General features: G+C 34.3%; 1 protein-coding gene across 13 annotated transcripts in view; it reads left to right on the forward strand.

Annotated features, from left to right (window-relative positions):
• The window catches only part of CHD9 (chromodomain helicase DNA binding protein 9), a 227,689-nt gene that overhangs the window by 156,822 nt on the left and 48,656 nt on the right, over nucleotides 1-22,211 (forward strand). For all 13 annotated transcript variants that reach the window (XM_049864852.1, XM_049864853.1, XM_049864858.1 and 10 more), the window contains 9 exons: nucleotides 1,664-1,907; nucleotides 6,024-6,200; nucleotides 7,536-7,679; nucleotides 7,776-8,031; nucleotides 9,162-9,372; nucleotides 11,264-11,459; nucleotides 15,265-15,432; nucleotides 16,132-16,311; nucleotides 19,934-20,044. In XM_049864852.1, the coding sequence (XP_049720809.1) occupies nucleotides 1,664-1,907; nucleotides 6,024-6,200; nucleotides 7,536-7,679; nucleotides 7,776-8,031; nucleotides 9,162-9,372; nucleotides 11,264-11,459; nucleotides 15,265-15,432; nucleotides 16,132-16,311; nucleotides 19,934-20,044 (1,687 nt within the window). The remainder of the gene's footprint in view (nucleotides 1-1,663; nucleotides 1,908-6,023; nucleotides 6,201-7,535; nucleotides 7,680-7,775; nucleotides 8,032-9,161; nucleotides 9,373-11,263; nucleotides 11,460-15,264; nucleotides 15,433-16,131; nucleotides 16,312-19,933; nucleotides 20,045-22,211) is intronic.

Below are 22,211 nucleotides of genomic sequence, written 5' to 3' on the forward strand. Positions count from 1 at the left end.
TGAAAGACTTGATTTTTCAATCCACAGAGTATTTATCAATGTTTTTTTTTTTTGTTGTTTCTCTCTGTTGGATTACTCCTTTCTTTAAACTTACACTCCCTGCTGACTTCCACAGTGTGGTTCTGTCTTAGCGCTCTCATACTCCTGTGGCCATTCCCTTCAGTAGTCTTTGCTGGTTCCTCTTGTTCTGCTTGTTCTTTAAACCTTGTTTTTTTCTTGCCCAAGTTTCTCTCTTTAGCCCTCTAAACATAATACATCCTCCATACACCACCTATATGCCTTCGTTTACCAATTATATTTTAGTGGTCCATACTCCATCTCTAAGGCATAAATTTGAGTTGCAGGCCCGTATTTGTTTGTCTATTGCTTCCTGAATGTCTGTTTCAGTGATTTTTTAAACACAACAGATCCAAATATTAACCATATCATTTCCTTTTTCCTCCATATTAAATTTGTTCTTGCTCCGTATTTTGCATGTCAGTTGATAATAACACAATTCACTTAGTCGTTCAGACCAGAAATCTGGCTTTCATCCTACACCCTTTATATCTAGTTGGTCGCTAGATCCGATTCATGCTAACTCAAAATTAACTCTTGAATCAGTTCTCTCCTTTTAGCCCCCCTCCCTTAGTTCTAATCCCACCCTTTCTTCCCTGCACAATTACAGATCTTTCATGATTAGTGTCCCAGCTTCCACCCACCTCACCCTCTAACGTCCACGATACCAACAGAGTAAACTTTGAAATACAAGTCCAGTCTCATCAGGTTTCTTTTAAAATAATAGAATGATATCTCACTTCCTTTATATATGACCCCGGCTTATCTTAGTAATCTCACCTCCCTTCACTCTTCCCTCAAATCATATTAATCTTGTGGTCTCCAGATGATAGTATTTTATATACCTCTGCTCCTTTGCTGTACCTCTGGCAAAATCCTACACTTTACTGACTTTGTTTCTGAATCCTTCTCTCATCTCTTCTAGCCAGATTTTGGCACTTACCCTCTGAGCTTCCATAGTAAATACTGATTATTAACCAGTCACACATCGTAATCACTGGCAGAGCTCTTTAAAGAATGTCAGCTGCCTTGACTCTACTTCATACACAGTGAATTAGAATCACAGGGGAGGGACCTGGTGTCTGAATCTTTTTTTCAAGCTTTGCAGGCTCCTCTAATGCACAGCCAAGGTTGGAAACCAGTGCTTTATTTGAGCTTCTATGATAGTATATTATGTGACTATTCATTTATTTATTTGCATGTCTGCTTCTCTAATAGATACGAGCCCCTGGAAGGCAGAGAACATGTTCTATTTCTTTTGTATCCCATCTTCTCGTACTGTCCCTGAGACATAGAAGGTATTTAGTAAATACTTCCTGAATGAATACTGCGTTTAGCTTGCCTTGCTCTTTCCATTTCACTCTTTTAAAAAAGCAAACATTTTGTAAGTAGTATCTTTATTTTGGAGCTACAAAAATCTATAGTTTATCTTTGCAGGATTTATTGAAATTGTAATCTTGAACCTACTCTGCACTTCAGCACCTTTTATGTTTTAATAAATGCAAGTATTTTTTATCTGCTCTTCGATTATTTTTGTATATTGATCTTTAAAAACGTATACAGAAAAACCTAGCGTATTCATGGCTAATATATTTGTTTGTTTCAGACGAAACTGCATTTTAGCAGATGAAATGGGTCTTGGCAAAACCATTCAGTCAATTACATTCCTCTACGAAATCCTCCTGACCGGTATACGAGGACCTTTCCTGATTATCGCTCCACTTTCCACTATCGCAAACTGGGAGAGAGAGTTTCGTACATGGACTGATATTAATGTGGTGGTCTATCACGGGAGCCTGGTTAGCAGACAAATGATACAGCAGTATGAGATGTACTTCAGGGACTCCCAGGTGTGTTTTTTTGATCATTTTATTTGTTGTTTCATCTTATAACTAGTTTGAAAGATCAGGTTGGAAAAAAACAAGCGTTACATACCAACTACTTTCAAATTTACAAGAGATTTGAATTGCCTTCTTGGATCTTAGTTTAAGCTCTTTATCATATTTATATTGGAATTACTTTAGTGGCTTAAGAGAATAATGACAAGTCAGTTTTCATACTCTAGTTAACTCCAAAGGTGTATACTGATTTATACAAATGTACAAATTTAATTGTATGCCTTAAATTTTTTCAAACCAGAGTAATGATTGTGCTAATGGTGTTTGAATACACATTAAATTTATTTTTAGAGTAATGACTTTCACTTTTGATCTTCTTCCCCTTTTTCCTTCTCTTTTTAAAATTTAACTCAAATTTGTAGTGAAGCCCATACATTTAAATGCCCATTGAGGTGACAACATAGGTTCTCTTTTGTGTTCCGTGGATCTTGATTTTAGACATTTGGTGTGTTGTATTTGTACTGGTACGAACATTCCTTCATTCTTTTTCCTCTTTGGATTGATCTTTTCGATATTCTAAATAGTGATTTGATGGTAGTGATTCGAAGTTTTTTCTCTTTCCTTTGTCTTAAAGGCGCACTTTTACTTTGGCCTCTTACTCTTTAAGGGATTTCCTATTTTTCTCCTAAATACACAGTCATAAAATTAAGAGATGACGGCATAAGAAAGAATTTTCTAGCTATTAAGTTAAAGTTAGAAAGCATGAAGTGCCACGTTAGTCTTGAATGGGATCTTATTAAGAAAGAAGGAAGAAAATCAGTAAAAGATACAATTCCCACCAAATTTTACTTTTTAATTGGAAAAGTTTTATCACCTAGCACTCTACTTCGGTAATACTTTTTTATCTTTCACTAATTCTTCTGTCCTATAAGGATCATGTTAACAAATAACCAGGTCATGTGATGTGATAGAGGTTGAAATAATGTAATGTACCTAGCTAGCCTTTACTTTTGCCTTTCATTTGTACCTGACTTCCTACCTATTTCAAGCTGAAAACGGATGAATTAACAGATTTTGTTCCTCTAACCTATTTTTTACCCCCTAATTTCATGGTTGAAACAGTTACATTTTTAGGAAATTAAGGATGTATAAAAATATATATATATAATCCTTTAATTATTCTCAGTCTACCAAATACTGCCATCTTTATATCTTAGGAGTATGTGACATTTTAGGTTATAGTCTAATTTCCTTTATGGTGTTTTTTTTTTCTTTTTTTTCTTGATCATATGTTTGTAGACTTTTAGAGCTGTATGGTATCATAAAAATGATTTAGTTCAGCCTTCTCATTTTTATAATAGTGCAACTAAAATCTTGGTAATTTAAGAGATTGTTAACCGGGTCAATTTACTTTAATATATGTCTCATGAGTTGAATATAAATAGCAAAAAGCTAAAAGATTCGTGATATGTGATAAACTGAATAATATATATTGAATATTATATTTTATGGTAAATGTTAAAGATTCTGCAAGAATATTATCTGAAGAGGTTATAAATTTCAGAAGATAAAAATGTGTCATGTAATGAGATAAATAGATCTGTAATTTAAAAAATAAAAATAACTTTTAGAGTTAGCTTTTTCAAATATATTTTAATATAAATCATTTAGAAAATTTAACCTCTGCTCTTTTTTGGTTATTAAATAGCTTGAAATCACAATTGTTGTAAAACTATGCCAACAGTTTGTAAATTTCTCTAGAAAAGTAACTGAGATGGTAACGCTAATACCACAAACATTTATGGAGTTGTTAACATTGCCAGACATTATGCCAAACAGCTTACATGTATTAGTTCACTTAATTTTTACAATACTAACTTTGTAAAATAGCTAATACTGTCTCCATTTTTGAAATGAGACTGAGGCATAAAGAAGTTATATAGTTTCCCCAAAATCACAGAGAAAAAGTGGGAGTTGTAAACAAAGGGTAATCAAGAGCCCTCTTCTTAAACACTGTGGTATCAATTTAGGTGAATATGTCTTATCCCAGTTTTTTTTAGAACTGAATAAATACCGTAGATTTATACTTTAAACTTATTTTAATGATATTCTAATGGAGTTATTTTTCAACCTAATAGACACTTAGTGGCAAGTGTACACAATCTAAAATTAGTCTATGTATGTTTATCCAAATAATACGTGCCTTTTACGTTTGTTTGCCACTACCTCTCCCCCGCCCGGCCTTGTGAAGTATTTTCATAAGCACCACTGTGCCAGTTTTTCTTTACATGTTGTAAAAAAAAAAAAAAAGTAGCATAATGTGCTTATAAAAATAACTCGCAGCAAGGCGGGGGGTACTATTGGCAAGCAAACATAGAAGGCACATGTTATTTTCACCAACATGGTAATTAAGATAATATGAATTAATCTAAATCAGAATACACGATCTTTCGTAACCTTTTCTTTCTCTTAATCCCTAGCAGTTATAATTTTCAAGTGCATTTAAACACTTTCTTCACTTGGATTCTAGGACTTCATACACCCCTACATCACTATCTATTTCTTCTCAAGCCTCCTTACTGGTTCCTTCTCATTTTCACTATCTCTAAACTTTGTGGTAACCCAGGACTCAGTCTTCAGGCTCTTTTCTATCTATACTCATTCACTGAGAGATTTCATCTTGTCTCACAACTTTAAATGCCATCTATACTGCTGGAAACTGCCAACTTTATATCACTAACGTCTTTTCTAATCAGAGTCATATCTAAATGCCTTACAACTTTACTGTCTAATAGACATCTCAAACGTAACATGTTCAAACACAAAATCCTGAACTTTCTCATTTTTGTAAGTAACAGCACCATTTTCCAATTGCTCAATTTAAAAATCTTAGAGTCAAACTTGAATCCTCTCTTTATGTCATGCCACACCTGTCCATTAGCAAACTCTGTTGGCTCTGCCTTCAAAATATATCCAGAACGGACACTTCTCCTGGCCTCCAGTGATGATCTCCTGCTTGGATTATAATGACAGCTTCTTAACTGGTCTCCATGATCCTGTCCTTGACCTCTTCCATGCTGTTTTCATCACAGCAGTCACAGTGACTCTTTTAAAATGTATGTCAGATAATGACAGTTCTGGTCTTAAAATCCTCCAATAGCTTTTTGTTCAGAGGAAGAGCCTGTGCTTACAACAACTTTCAAGCCCGTGTACAGCCTGCCTTGTCCCCGCCTTACTCACTTTCTGTCAACCACTGTGGCTTCTTTGCTATTTGAATACTCCCAAAGATACTCCCACCTTAGGGCCTTCACACTTGCTCCTTCTGCCACTAATGCCTTCTTCTCTGGACATGAACATGACTTTCTCCCTCACCTTCAGGTCTTTGCCTGAATGTCACTTCTCAGTAATGTCTTCCCGACCACCCTGTATATACAATTGCAGTGATCACCTTTATCCGTATATTACCTTTTCCACATCTGTGTTTGATTTTATTCCACAGCCCTTATCATCTTTTAACTTACTGTTGTTGCTTTTTGTTTGTTTTCTTAATGACTGAGTCCTGCATTAGAATTATTGGGTGTGAGTTCTACTTGGGTAATTATTTTTGTCTCTTTTGTTTATTGCTGTATCTCTAGGAACTGGAACAAGGTCTGGCACATAGGCATTCAATAAATATTTGCTGAACAAATAATTTGGATGGCTAAGTTTGCTATTAGCTACTTATTGGCTATTATATGTTTGAACTTACGTTTGTAATTAACAAACATTCACGTTAAAATCTCACCAGATTTTGTAATGATCGTTTCCTTTTTTTCACCTAAAATTGTCATCACAGCTCTCAAAAATTATGTAAAACACTTTACCAGGGAAAGCTTGTTGCGATACCATTATAAATTATGTAAGTGTGTTGACATTTTTAACAACATTCTTGAAAACACAGCAGTCTAATACAGTTTTAATTATAAACCCCTAGTTCTTTGGAGCATCTGCGCGTATGTTAAAATGTCAGTGGAAAATGTGTTACAGCAGATGTCACTAGATGTACTTTTATGCTATTTGACATGAATTTTAAAATGCAGTTAACTGAGTCAATCTGACAAGTTATTGTATCTGATAATAAATTTCTAGGGGCGTATCATTCGAGGAGCTTACAGATTCCAAGCCATCATCACTACTTTTGAAATGATTCTTGGAGGCTGTGGAGAACTTAATGCAATTGAATGGCGATGTGTGATTATTGATGAAGCACATAGGTTAAAAAATAAAAATTGTAAACTCCTGGAAGGTCTGAAACTCATGAATCTGGTAAGTAATTTAATGCTATTATTATGACTTATTTCAGTTTCTTCCCTATATGATAAAATGTCACAGAAAGCCATAGAGCTAATGCTAAAAACTTACTTTTTTTATTTTAAAATATAAGTATATCTGAATACTATCTGTGATAATTAACATTTCTCGCTTTAATTACTAAGGAAAATCCTTATCTCAGGCTTAATTTTTTTTTTTTTTTTTTGGCTTTTCTCCAAATGCTAAAATAATTTCTAGAATTTAAAAAAGAGAAACCTCTCTACCATTGAAAAGAAAATAAGACTATAAATTTTATGCCATAAATTCCTTAATTTAAAGTCCATTTATCTGTCAGGGTTATAATACTATTCAGTCGATTTATGACAGATAAAGTACCTACCCAATTCTACTAGCCTAACATATATTAGGAGCCCTGATTGAAAGAAGATGTGTTCAAGAGCTACAGCAAGCTGTGGCTGCTAACCAAAAGGTCAGGAATTCAGATCTACAAGCCACTCCTTGGAAACCCTAGAGGGCTGTTCTGCCCTGTCTTACTGGGTTGCTATGAGTCAGAATCGATCAGATGGCAACAGGCTTAGTTTTTTGTTTTTTGTTTTTTTTTGTTTTTTGTAACGTATTGATTATAACTAAAAAATAAGTAGGATTTTTAAAAATCATCTTCTTGTTTATGTGTTTGCTGCTTTCAAATAAAGATTTCCTTTTATATTTTGGTTTTTAATAAAGTCACATATTAGTATATGAACACTTGAGCAAATAACTCAAATATACAAAATTATGTACAGTAAACATTTGAAGCCCCCTTTTTTAGCCCTTCTCCATCTGCATCACTCCCCAGTCAGCTCCTCTTCTCCATATTTACAATTTGGCGTGTATCTTTCTATATTACTTACTAGCATTTACAGATATATGAAGATATACAAATATTTATTGTTTTCAAGTTGAATTTTAAATTATATTAACTTGTAGCACCAACTATTAAAAAATTTCCTGTGTTTATTTACTTCTGCTACTGCTATGGAGTCCTGGTAGTATAATGGTTAAGAGCTCAGCAGTTCAAATCCACTAGCCACTCCTTGGAAATCCTATGGGGTAGTTCTACTCTATCTTACAGGGTCATTATGAGTTGGAATCAACGGCAATGGGTTCGGTTTTTTTGTTTGTTTTTTGATTACTGCTATGTTTGACTTTTGGGTAGAGGTATATTTTGAGTTGATTCTTGAAAATTGTGCTGAGAAAAATATTTCCTTTTCAAACGCTAAGACCCTAAATCAGCTTTTATATAATTTTGTTACTTTGGCATTTAATGTGAATTATTCTTGTCTTTTGTAGGAACACAAGGTGCTTTTGACTGGCACGCCTCTCCAAAATACAGTTGAAGAACTATTCAGTCTTCTTCATTTTCTTGAACCCTTAAGGTTTCCCTCTGAATCAACATTTATGCAAGAATTTGGGGATCTGAAAACAGAAGAACAGGTGTCCTATGGCCCTTTTTTAATTTTTTATCATTGTAATTTGTATGTGTAATTGTGTGTGCACGTGTTAAATATCTCCTTATCATTTTTTATGCAGGTACAGAAACTTCAAGCTATCCTGAAACCAATGATGTTGAGACGATTGAAAGAAGATGTGGAAAAAAAGTTGGCACCTAAGGAAGAAACCATCATTGAAGTAGAACTTACTAACATTCAAAAGAAATACTACCGGGCTATTTTGGAGAAGAACTTTTCGTTTTTGTCCAAAGGAGCAGGACAGACTAACGTACCTAACTTGGTGAACACCATGATGGAGCTCAGGAAGTGCTGTAACCATCCATACCTTATTAAAGGTAGCTAGACAGCATTACAGACAAATGCACTCTATTATGTTAACAAACAATCCTGAGTAAACAAACTACCACTGTAGCTGTAGTGGCTTTTATAAGGAAAGGCTGTGATGCTGTAACTCCTCAATGGTGAATTTCTGAGGGACAACAGGTGTTTTAAAGCCACAAGCAGTGAGAACTGCCTTACTGCAGTGTCCCATGGCAGCACAGTAGTTTACAATAGCAGAAGTTGTTTTCAGTTTAATTTGGACTTGTTAATCCTCCTCTGATTTAATCTTCCTTGTGAACCTCTGGATTTATTTATTCCCCTCCCCCGTTTCCTTTCCCATTAGACACCCCCGCCCAGTTACGGGGGTTACTGTCTGTCTCTCAATTTTTGTGCTTTAGTAATTCTTAATGTTGCTTCTTAAGGTCTTCTCTGTTCTCTGCCAGCATTCTCTTTGCACAGTATTTGGGTCTTTTCACTTAATTTCTAGGAATATACTCCTGATTTACTTACTAAATCTCAGACAGTGTGTTTCTTAGCCCAGTAACTGAAGTCTCTTCTTGCATTTCTGGTACTTAATTGTAGCTGAACAGACTAAGGAAAGGCTGAGAGTCTCTTTAATGCTGGTCTAGACTCTCTGGAGGAAATACGTATGAAGGATCTGTAACAAGACTTCTCCTTTAGTTTTTTCTCGTTTCCTTATTGTAACGGCCAACTGGATACCCTTAGACACATCCAGATTAACTATGATCACCCTTGAGTAATGATCACTATTATGATTAGTGTTTAAATATTAGGTACATGTTTAGGAATAAATGTGTTTACTTATCTGGGTTGGGACGACAGTTCCTTTCATCGTTTCCTTAATAAATAGCATTCATTAAATACTTAGTGAGCATAAATTTATAGGAAGCATTATGACAGGTGCCTGGGGTTATTAGGAGATGCTTAGGGCATTTTCCTAGCCTCAGTGGAGTTACGGTCTGGTATTAGTAGAGATTTAGCTACAAATATAAACAATTCTAATAAAAGTAATGTAATTACCATCAGAAAATTACATTACAGAAGCACGAAGGAACACTATTCTGACTAAAAAAGAAAGCAACCAGGAGTTGCCTGCATTTGTGTATTGATGTTATCTTGACAGGTGCTGAGGAGAAAATACTTGGAGAATTTAGAGATACGTATAATCCAGCTGCTTCTGATTTTCATCTTCAAGCAATGATCCAGTCCGCTGGTAAATTGGTCCTTATAGATAAGCTGCTCCCCAAAATGAAAGCAGGGGGTCATAAAGTGCTCATCTTCTCTCAGATGGTACGGTGCCTTGACATCCTGGAGGACTATCTTATACATAAAAGGTAAGACATGCTATATAATCCATTGAATTGTATTATGAATTATGTTAAGTATATGTTGTTAAGGTTTTTGCAATTTGTTCTGTAACCAAGAAGCCCTTGTGGCACAGAGGTTTCGCGCTTGGCTATTAACCCAAAGTTCGATGGTTTGAACCCACCAGCCACTCAGTAGGAGAAAGATATGGTAGGTAGTCTGCTTCCGTAAACAACTCGGCCTTGGAAACCCTTTGGGGCAGTTTTGCTCTGTCCTATTAAGTCACTATGAGTTGGAACTGACTTGACAGCAGTGGGGGTTCTGTAACTTCACTTAACTCACATCTTGCTTAGCATTGTATGTTATGTGTTTTCTTAACATACATACGTTGTTATAGTAGGGATGTGCTAAGGAGACTGATTGAGAAAACCTTGCAAGTTGCCAACTATTTGTTGACCTAGGGAAGTGGGTTTATCAGTGTACATTTTACATGATTTGTAAACTTTCTGGTAATTATGTCACTTTAGGTGGACTTGTGCTTAACATAGCCGTCTTCAAAAATAAAGAGTGATTTATGGTCTTTTTTGGATCTATTTCATTGTTACAGTTAGAACTGTAACTCATTGCACTTTGGCCATTATCATAAACTATATGAAATTTGTGCATGCTTTAATCTTTTTTGATTTGTTTAATGTGGTTGTTATGTGTGTACATAACAGCAAGATAGTCTGTTTCACCATCTAATTAGTATTTAAGTAAATAGGATATGATTCTTTTACAGTATTGTGTTTCTTTTATTAGAGCGTTAATGGCCCAGTCAATTGTCAGCATATTGATACAAAAGGGAAACTGAAGATTCAGCTATAGATTTTAGTTAATGGATATTAACCCTTATAGATACATAAAGGTCTATACCAGCTTGTATTATAGAGATTGTGTGGCTCATTTTTATTTTTCATTGTTATTTCTAGTTCCATTTTAGTGTTAGTGCTTCACCTTTTTTAGCCTCAATGCAAAATCTATGTTATATTCTTACCATTTAAGTGGAAGGAAGATTAACTGCAATATTCCTAAAAATAGTCATTCTAAAATTTTCTTGATCTCACACAGAGAACTCTTAAAGCAGTTTATACATGTAAATTTCAATTATGATGAATTTCATGGGAAAAAAGTGTATTTATTGTTACAAGTAACATTGTTAGAAGTCACACCTGTTTCACAGGTACTAGTGATATCAGTGAAGCTCCTGCTGAAACTCTCTAACCGATCAAACATCTTGATCCAAAAGAGTTGTGGCCAGTGTTACAAGTGTACCACTTACATTTCTCTTTAGCTCCTGAATTTTTATGCATTTTGTTTTTGTTGATTTCTTGAAATTTCCGAGTTTTGTTTTTGTTAAATAGGGAAAGAAAATAAGTTAAAAAATAATTGATAGACAAGTAGTAATTACAAGAATTCATCCATATTCCAGTTTGCCCTCATTTGATGATAGCGTACAAGCATATCAGCTGAGAGTAACATGGATTGAGAATGGAAAAGAACGTTTGTGTATGTATATAAAGTCTTGTGTGGTGTTTATTATAATGAGATCAACAAACGGGTACTATCTTTCTGGAGGTGGAAATGTGATCTCTTGTTATTCCACCTACTGAAAATGATACTCATTATAATACTTTACCTGTACATCTAAAACAACTCACCATTGTATTCAGGAATGCGGAGTTTTTTTTATGCTTATGTTACTTTTGTGTTTTCCCCTTAGCACCAATACCAAGAAGTATAAAGTTATAGAGACTATTGGGATGATATTGCTTCTGAATTTTACAGTAAACAATTATGTAGAAGAGCTGGCTTCCCATGTGGTAGAATGTATCTTCATTATATTCATCTATCTGAGTTTATTGTGTTTTCATTTGATAGATATTTATACGAGCGGATTGATGGAAGAGTCAGAGGGAATCTGCGACAAGCTGCTATAGACCGATTTAGCAAACCTGATTCGGATCGATTTGTTTTTCTTCTGTGTACCCGAGCTGGTGGGTTAGGCATCAACCTAACTGCAGCTGATACATGTATTATTTTTGATTCTGATTGGAATCCTCAAAATGATCTTCAGGTAAATAAATTCTTGGGCTATGAAAACTTTTAAAAACACATATTGGTGATCCACATCTTAATTTTATCTTAATTGTATGCTTCCCTAAAAAATATGTATGCCAAATGAAATGGTGAAATTAATTTAATGAGAGTAAACTATAACAAAATATACTTATTTATAACCTGTATTTTAGTGACTTCTAAAAAAGAAAAGATGGGCTGAAATACAGAATATACCTAGTTGAGTACAGTATTTTAATAAAGAATATTACATAAATTTTTTAGAAGCTTACGCTGTAAGAATAACTTATTTGTAATAAGTAAATCTTTTAGAATATTAATTGCTCAAAAATAATTACTTTTCCTAATTTCATCTTCTTAATTGTCACATGTATAGTATGCATAGAACAGAAGTGTAATATAGCATGCCTTTTTACAAAATACTGTAGAATGTTAAGGCATGCATATAATTTAAGACTGTATTTGGACTTCACAGACACATACGGGTATTAATTAGAAAGATAGGGTAAAAGTTTACAGAAGATGAGCACCTAGGAGGACTATGAAAAGAACAAGTTATAAGAGAAACTGTTGTTCGTGTTAACTGTAGTATAATTTATGCATTTTAAATAGCTGTAACACCAAAAGTAAATTGTAATTGAGAATATACCTGGCTTAATAATAGGTAAATTTTTAAACTGCTCACTTGTGTAACTTATGTGTAATCTATTTCAGAATATCAAAGCTTTACTTAAAATTAATAGGTTAACACCCACCTACAGCTGCAGGTTTGGTGGTGGATATTTCTACGTACATACCAATAGGTGCTGCTTATATATTAATATAGACAATAGAGCACACAAGGGCCACAGTCAGGGCAACTTCTTGGACATAATCAAACACTTCACGGGACGAAGTTCCTAGGCTTGAAGGCAAAGGACCATAATAGACTTGAGGATCATCTACATCAATTAGCACAATATAGTTCATAAAGATAAAATTCTGTATCCTACTTTGATGAGTAGTGCCTGGGGTTTTAAAAGCTTAGGAGCAGCTATCTAAGTTACATCTGTTTGTCTTAAAAGCTTAGGAATGGTCATGTAAGATTTATCTATTTGTCTTGTACCATCTGGAGCAAAGGAGGGTGAAGAAAACCAAAGATTAAAGGGAACAAGTAGTCCAAAGGGCCAATGGACCACATGAAGCACAGTCTACATGACCCAATGACCAGAAGAACTAGATGGTGCCCAGCTACCACTACAGGCGACACTGACTTGGATCACAACTGAGGGTGCCAGATAGAGCAGGAGAAAACTTACAGAACAAAAAATCAAATTCACAAAAAACACCAGACTTACTAGTCTGACAGAGACTAGAGAAACCCATGAGACTATGACACACTTCTGAACTGGAACTGAAGCCATTCCTGGAGACCACCTTTCAGCCAAACCATAGACAGGCTCGTAAAGTAAACAGTAATACCCGAGAGTAACTTGCTCCGTAGAACAGTCAATTATACGAGATCTAAAGGCAACATTTACCCAAAAGCAAAGATAGAAGGCAGGAAGGGATAGAAAATCAGTACAAAAGGAAATGGGGAACCTAGAACAGAAACGGGTAGAGTGCTGACACATTGTGGGGAATGAAACCAATGCTACGAAACATTTTATGTACAAACTATGAAACGTAAAACTAATTTGCTTTGTAAACTTTGACCTGATGCACAATAAAAATGAAAAAAAAAAAAAAATAACAATAATAGAAACCAGGGATAAGCTCTTTCTGTAGACGGTCAGATACAAAATATTTTAGCATTTGTGGGCCATGTATGCCCTCTGTAACACATATTTATTTGTTTCTACAATCTAATTTTCAAAAGCCATTTTTATATAAATGTAAATTCATTCTTCAAATATAAAGACCATTCTTAGTTGGCAGGGTAGATTTGGCCCATAGGCCTTAGTTTGCCAATCCCTAGGTTAAAACTTTGGAATGTGTGTTTATTCTTATAAATGATCACAGGGATGTAATATTCCAAAAGTTCAATTAAAATAAAATCACATTGTTCGAACCTGAGGAGGAAGTGGAAAAACTACTGGATCCCCCGATTTCTCTTTCCCACTTCTCTGTCTGTTGGTTTTTCCAACTGTTAGTCTTTATAAAGATGCCTATAAAGTGTTAAAATAGCAAAAATGTCACTTTGCGGACTAAGGGGCACTTGGCCCAAGCCATGGTATTTTCAGTTACCTCATGTGCGTGTCAAAGCAATACACTGAATAAGGAAGACCAGAGAATTGATGCCTTTGAATTATGATGTTGGCAAAGAATATTGACTATATCATGGACTGCAAGAAGAATGAACAAATCTGTCTTAGGAGAAATACGGCTAGAATGTTCCTTAGAAGCAAAGATGGCAAGACTTCGTCATACGTACTTTAAACACATCATCAGGAGGGACCAGTCCCTGGAGGAGGACATCATGCTCAGTAGAGTGTTGCAGAAAAAAAGGAAGACCCTCAATGAGATTGATTGACACAGTGGCTTCAACAACAGGCTCAAGCATAACAATGATTGTGAGGGTGGCACAGGACCGGCCAGTGTTTTGTTCTGTTGTATATAAAGTCACTGTGAGTCAGAACCAAGTCAACAGCACCTAACAACAACAAGCTTCTATAGACGAACAAAAATTTTGGCCTCTTATGCTTTCTAGTCCTAGAGCATTGTTCATTCAAGATTCTGGGTTCCGAGGAGCACAAAGTAGATATGGATAGACGAAATATGTCAACAGACGGCATAGAGTTAATGCTCCTTGTAGATTTTAAAGCCACAGTTCATGATTTAATCTTTATAAAGGTAATACAAGGATGGTTAATAATTTGGTGAATGACTGTAGAGTCTTCATAGCATTTCAAGTCAAGATTTATCATACTAATTTTATGTTTAGTGGGAACTCAGTATATAATATGTAGCTTTTATGTAGTCTCTGAAATCGCCACTTCCAACATTTCTAAATATTAAAGAATTAGTTCTTTCTCTGTTTAAATAAATTTACGTCTCCAGAGTTAGTCACCTTAGGTTTTTTAGTTTGTTTGCCTTCTCTCAAAATTATCCAGATTAACTAAAATATATAACCAAAAAACCAAATCCAACCCACTGCCATTGAGCCGATTTCGACTCATAGCCACTCTGCAGGGCAGAGTAGAACTGCCCCATAGTTTCCAAGGAGCGCCTGGCGGATTCCAACTGCGGACCTTTTAGCAGCTGTAGCACTTAACCACTGCGCCACCAGGGTTTCCTCAAATATGTAGAAGAGATTATTGATCTTAACCCTGACCTGCTGCTGTGGAGTCGATTCTGACTCATAGCGACCCCATAGGGCAGAGTAGAACTGCCCCATAGTTTCCAAGGAGCGCCTGGCAGATTATTATTGATAATATAGTAAAAAAAGGCATTTTAGGGTTGGATTTTAAGTCTTCGTACCTTGAGTTGCTATCAGCTAAAAATCTGTTCTTTGAATTCATGTGCCTTTCTGGAATTATACTGACAGCACCCCCTTTAAAAACCTGTTTGTGACTTTATACTCTCTGAAATATAAGCTTAAATTTTTAACTTCAAATTGTGGAATCCTTCAAAAAAAAAAAAAAAATTTTTTTTCCCCCTCATTCCAGGAAATCCTACCTTAATTTCTAGAAAACTTTTGAATCTAGTTTAAAAGCAAGAATATCTAAAAATTCTTAAATACTTTTATATTCCTTTGGGATAGTTTACTATTAAATGACTTTTGTGAAATAAACTTAATGCATAACTTTTCATTTTTATAATAGGCCCAAGCTCGTTGCCACAGAATTGGTCAGAACAAAGCAGTTAAAGTCTACCGACTGGTAACTCGTAATTCATATGAGAGAGAGATGTTTGACCGAGCCAGCTTGAAACTGGGTCTGGATAAAGCTGTGTTACAGAGCATGAGTGGAAGAGAAAGCAATGGCGGTGGTGTATGTATATTTTCTTTTTCACTTGGAGTATTTTTTTTTTTCCTGTACATTTAATTTTACCTTGGGAAGTGTGTCATTTAATTTTGTACCACACTGAATAATACTTTTTTATGATAGGAAGCAATTTCTAAATAGAGCTGTGCTTACTTAATACTTTTAAAACATGTCCTGTCTGTCCAGCTCCATGCTTGTGAGTTCTAAGAATGTGTTTAAAAAATAGAAATTCTTTGCATTCTTTTTAAGACATGTATTATGGCATAATAAAATAAAACAAAACTTGTGTAATTTTTTGCATTATTTCCATAAATTATTTTTTAGTACCAAAACTATTAGCATTGGCTTTTTCTTATTATAAATGATGGGTTTTTTTTCTTTTGACATTTTTTTCCGTCAAGATTCTTATATCTTGTTATTGCTACGGTATTTGAATCCTATTACTAAAAACAATCTGGGTAGGTTTCTGGCCCCGTAGGCTTTGTTTTACTGAAGCCATTTTAGGCATATGAGTAATTCTTAAAGACTCAGTGAAGAAGAGTGAACAATGTCACCTCTTATTCTTTCAGAGAATTTTATTTGCATCCCAAATCCCAAGTGCAGTTTAAGCATTACCTCTTTGGTCCCTTGACATTTTTTACTGATATTTTCTCATTTTATGAACTTTTTAAAAAATGATTGTTACCAAAATAATTTTGTTTTCAGATTCAACAGCTTTCTAAAAAAGAAATAGAAGACCTGCTGCGAAGAGGTGCGTATGGTGCCATTATGGAGGAAGAAGATGAAGGCTCTAAATTCTGTGAAGAGGATATTGATCAGATTTTACAACGTCGTACAAAAACTATTACAATTGAATCAGAAGGACGGGGGTCAACATTTGCCAAGGTATCAGTGAGTACTGTTGTACAAATATGCCATCAATGTTCACATCTTCACTGCTGATCAAATTTAGCTGTCTCTTAATCTACTCATAATTTGCAGAAACTTCTACTTAATGTTCAAATATACTGAATTAACTCAAAAGTTGTAGATAACACTCTTTTCCTGATCTCTGATACCAAATTTCATGTGTACCCTTCACATCCTAGTGAAATGGAATAAGGGTAATAACTAGAAATAGTTGTAAATATTAACCAGAGTAGATTTGAAATCAAAAGAACATGGATGCCCAAGTCAGAGAAAAACATAAGTAATTATGTAGAAGGTTGTCATCTTACATTAACTTGTAGTAATTTAAAGTACTAAAAGAAAAGAATGAATTTCTTATTTCAGTTAATATTAAAATCTAATTTGGGGGAATAAATTAGTGTCCTAAGAGGAGGCATTAATAAATGTCTGTCCTCCTCATCTACCCTCTTTGGAGAAAACGTAAAAAGTTTACTGACTTTATATTCCTTTTTTAATGGTAAATCTGTATCTTGCATTCATCTGAAGATTTTTTTTGTTTTTGTTTTTTTTAATTTCGGTGTTGTGTACTGATTCATCGAGGTTTTTCTACTTTGCTTCCTTTCTACGTTTTCCTCCTTCTACATTTGCTACTTTCTGTTGTAGGAAGATGGATTTCACCATTTAAAAGTCTTCTCTTGAAAATAATAAAAGGAGGGCTACATTTTGAGAAAGAAGATTTTTGGGGAGAGCTAGGATATTAGAATTTAACATTTGGAAACAGTCAGTAACCCTACATTTGGTGCTCTCTTTCACAACAGGTATTTTATTTTCGTAGGATTTTATCTGTTGTCACAATCCTAGAGAATTGTGCCATTCATCTTGAAAATAGATTATTTGTCAGTTAATAACTGTGTCTTAAATTATTTAGAATTTTAAAAAGTTTTTAGTTGGAAAATAAATTTATAACAAACGTAACAAAAGCTAATCATGAAGCTTAGTTCATGGCAGGGAAGGTATTTCAAATAACAAGTTACCTTTTTTTCTGTTTAATGGCTTTTCATTTTAAATGTTCTTCAATTTTTGTGAAGCTCATTCTCTAGGTTGTTAAATCTTGAGAGGTATGTACCATTGAAACCACAATACAAAATAAAAAACCTTATGAACTTAATTTGGTGAACTTTTTACTGTTCCTGAAAATTGTTGAGTTTATACTGAAAAAGATTTAAAAGTGAGGCTTTTGTATACCCTCAGTTATGAGAAATCCATTTCTCAGTTAATAAGATGAAGGCCCCTCATAATTAAAGGATCACTTTGGCCTCACAGTTGTCTCTCTCTCATAGATACGCATTCATATGAACATGAGTTGTCATAATATACTTACTTTTATTCAAATGATGATGGCTGTCTAGTTTTTATTTTATCAAACTTTGCTCCTTCAAGGTAGCAATGAATTTTTATATGTGGTTTATCATAAGATGAGTCTTATTAGTTTCCTTTTGTCTCTCTAACAAATCACTGCAAACTGAGTGATTTAAAACAACACGGGTTTATCCTCCTACCTGTTCTAGAGGTCAGAAATCTGAAATGAGCCTTACAGGACTCAAGTCAAGGTGCTGGCAGAACGGGCCCCTTCTGGAGCTTCCAGGGGAAAATCCCTTCCTAGTCTCTTCCAGCTTCTAAGGCTGCCTGCATTCTTTGGCTTGTGGCCATATTACTCCAATTTCTGCTTTTGTCATCACGTGGCCTTTTTCCTTCTGTAGTCAGATCTCCCTCCGCCTTGTATAAGGACACTTGTGAATACATTTAGGGCCCCCATAGGTAATCCAGGATAATCTCCCCATTTCATTGTCCTTCATTTACTCACATCTGCAAAGTCTCGTAGTCTCTTTTGTCATATAAAGAAACATTCACAAGGTTCCAGGGATTGGGACCTGGATATCTTTGGGAACCATTATTCAATTTACCACACTCATCATTTAGGAGAAATTTAAAAATTGTTAAATCTAAGTAGTTTAGTAGTATTAAGCTATTTAGAGCAAACCCCCCAAAAGAATTTAAATTCATTTCATTAAAGCCTTTATTTATGTTACTTCTTCTGTTTTATAAATATACTAGCATAATTCATATTTTTATTCACTTATAATATTTAAACACTTGCTATATAAAAATATTTTCATAAACCACCCTCAGAAGAATGCTAGATGGAATGAATGTACTTACTATTTAATAAGCAATATCATGACCAGAATCTTAACGCTCAGCAAGAGGAATTTAGGATTTTAATATTGTTCTTAGCCATTGTTTAGAAGTTTCATAATTTGCAAAATATAAATGCAGACCAAATAGATACTGAAACCAGCTTGAACTATCAACTCATGCTAGACTTCTTTAATCATTACCCCACTCATCTTTCATATTATTTTGAAGCAAATCTCAGATATCATATTGTCTATATATCATATCATCTCTATATCATTATATACTGTTTTCCTGTGTATCGCTAAAGATAAAAATGTTTTTAAGCATAACCATAATATGTCACATTTAAAAGTAAAATTAACAGCAATTCTTTAATGTCATCAGTTACCCAGTATTCAAGCTTCCAAGTATTATGAATGTCATAAATGCCCTGTTTTCTTTGAATAATTTTAGTATCTTTTAAAATGTGTAATTTTCTGCATTTTTAAATTCCCCTAAGAAAAAAATTTAATGAAAGTCACTAGGCATTGTCTTAAAATCATTTACCAGTTATGTTCTTCTCTGAAAATCATTTTATTTAACCATATTCCATTCATTGGTACGAGATTTGGCATGCATGTTCTGAGCACTTTTTTTTTCTGTGAAAGCATTTGTGTTTTCACTGCTTCTTTCGTTTGTATAAAGCACTTTAACTTAGTGTATCTACTTTCAGGAACTTAACATTAAAAATAATGGTTATTAGCTCACAAATTATAGTTTTGAACTACCTGACCTAAAGTTTCTTCTAACTAAAATTTTTATAATTTCTACAGGATTTAAGAAAAAAAGTATTTCTCTTTTCTTCTTTTGCTTCCCTATATTCTCTTAAAATAGTTATGCAGTATATTTGAAAAAAGTGTTGTTCTTTGCTGTTTTTATTTTAAAGACAGGGATTTATTTTTCTTCATTTACTGTATCCTACATTGCATTTTCTTAAGGAGATGTATCTGTTTAAAGGTGATGGAAATAAAAGACAAGTATACCAGAAAATGGAACTGTATAGTACAGAAAGATTTTAAATTCTTGTTTTAACCTAATACCTCAGTATTCATCTGGTATCTTTAGAAAGCATATCTCTGTCCTGTGTCATTTTCTGGCCAATAAGGAGGCTTGATCCTTGCTTACCAAAAGTTTGAGAGTTAGCCAATAGTCATGACTGACTTAGCTCTATTTCTATCCTCCTAGCCTGTGTTGATACTAAGCTGTTTGCCTTAAAAGGTGCAGTGCTTTGTTTCAAACCCTTGCTCTCGAAGTAGCCTTTGAATGTATGTATGTATGCTATTCCATGGTCAGTGTGAGAGGATTGCCTCTGAAATAAGCTTTGATAGATTTTTTTCCTCTAAGCTTCAAAACTTCTTGAAAATTACTTTATGTATTTCAGGCAAGTTTTGTGGCCTCTGGGAACCGGACAGATATTTCCTTAGATGATCCCAACTTCTGGCAGAAATGGGCTAAAAAGGCAGAAATAGATATAGATGCCATCAGTGGCAGAGTAAGTATTTCTTTTCCTTAAAAAAAAAAAAAATATTATCTTTTAGGGAGTATGCTTTGGTAATATTTAAAAGTGTTTAGTTATCAGTTAATGAAATAAATGTCTGCATAAGTACATTTTGGAGTAGTAGAGTGATCAGGCACTGCTTCAATTTAATACTACTCTCATAGAGTTGCTTTTTTAGTTTTTAAAAATGTCTTCAAGATCATGGGTTATATACTTTTGGCTCTTTTGCTTTGTTTTCTTGGTATCAGGTATTCAGTGTCAGATCCCATTAGGCAAATACAAAAGGAAGAAAAAGCAGTTAAGAAAGTGAATTTTAAGGTACTTCCTTTAAGACTTCCCTTAGATCTAAAGAAAAAAGGGATTGGGGAGCTAAAATTGAATTCATGAAAGTCATCATGATAATATAACTATTCATCTTCTAGGACACCTGTCTAATAATTGTGTGGGAATCCAGCCTTGTGAGCTTTACCCACTATCAAAATCACAGCTAAATGATTAAAGCAGTGTTCTATTAAGCACTGTTGCATCCCATGTTTTGATACATGGCCTTTAAAAATGTAAAGCTTTACATTTGGCAGGAATAAAACCACTGTCATCTTTAATCGTTATTTGATGTATTTTAGAAACATATGTAATTCTGTATGAAGCAAGTAAATTTGAAAAGGTAGTTCTAAAAACAGTATTTGTTAAAAGATACCTTTATGTGTCTAAAAAGGCACAGGAATCTGCAAAACACTTAAAATTCGTAAGTGAGTTTAGTAAATGAATTGGATAGAAGATAAATATATTTTCTAGCCTCCCTTAAATATAGGTAATAAAAGAGGTAGAAAATATAATGCAAGAGGAGGTCTACTTCAGTAGGAAAAAGGTAAAGGAAATTTAAGAATATATCTGTGGAAAGATGTTTGGAAAAAAAAAACCCATTTCCATCAAGTTGATTCTGACTCATAGTAGCCTCATAGGGTTTCCAAGGAGCAGCTGATGGATTCAAACTGCCAACCTTTTGGTTAACAGCCGAGCTCTTAACCACTGCACTACCAGGGCTCCAAAGAGAGATGTATAGGACGTTAATAAAGTGAAATTCCAGATTTAATTGGGAGATTTGTCAGTGAGAAAGAAAAACCCACATAATTTGAACATTGTAACCAAGTTAGTCTATAGCAGAAGCTTTGTAGATTTAAAGCAACCCAAATCAAAATATTAATAATTTTTTTCATATAAACGGGCAAAATATTTCTAAAATTTGCTGTGATACGTTGCATAATGACATTCATTGCAGCATTGCGCTAGCAAAAATCCAGAAACTAAATCCTCTGCAGTGGAGGAATGGCACATCATGCTGTCTGGTGCAGTAATTAGAAATAATGATGTAGACACTTACGTAGTGATGCACAGTGAGCTCCAAGACATGTAGTTACTGAAAATTTAAGAGAGAGGGAGATGCCAAATAATACTTAGGATTTTTCTAAAGTATATATTGGTAACACACACACTAATATACATTTGTGTGTGTGTGGATCCAACAAGAGCACACTATGAGCCAGACCATTCTTGTATTAGGGCTAAATGATGAACAAACCAGACAAATCCCTGCTTTTATAGAACTTATATCCTGATGGGTAAGACAGATAATAAGCAGTAAGTAAATATGTATGCAACTTTCAGATAGTGAAGAAATTAAGAGTGAGATGGCAGAGAACGCCTGCAGGAGTGGATATAGCATTAGATAAAGTGGTCAACGGAAGTCACTCTGAGGTGACATTTGTGCTAAGACTTGAATGATGAGAAACCAGAAATATAAAGACATAGGGGAAAGCTTCCCAGGCAGAGGAAACAAGAAATACAAAAGTCTTCGAGTGGAAATGAGCTTAGTGTATTCCAGAAACAAACAAGGTATTGTGGCAGGATGTCAGGAGTTAGTGAGAGTGGTCATAGGTAAGGTCAGAGAACATAGACAAGAATCAAATCCATAGGCCCTTGTAGGTTATCTTAAAGAGGTAAGGATTTTATAAATAAACATATAGTGATTTAATACTTGTGCAATTATGTTTTTTTAAATACATGCATTGTGAAAAATAATAAAGAATTTTCTGAAAATAAAGTATGATGAAGACAGGCTAGCATTACTTACTATATGTTTAAAATATTAAAATATAAGGAA

The sequence above is a fragment of the Elephas maximus genome, chromosome 21 (genome assembly GCF_024166365.1).
Source record: "Elephas maximus indicus isolate mEleMax1 chromosome 21, mEleMax1 primary haplotype, whole genome shotgun sequence".
NCBI lineage: Eukaryota > Metazoa > Chordata > Mammalia > Proboscidea > Elephantidae > Elephas > Elephas maximus.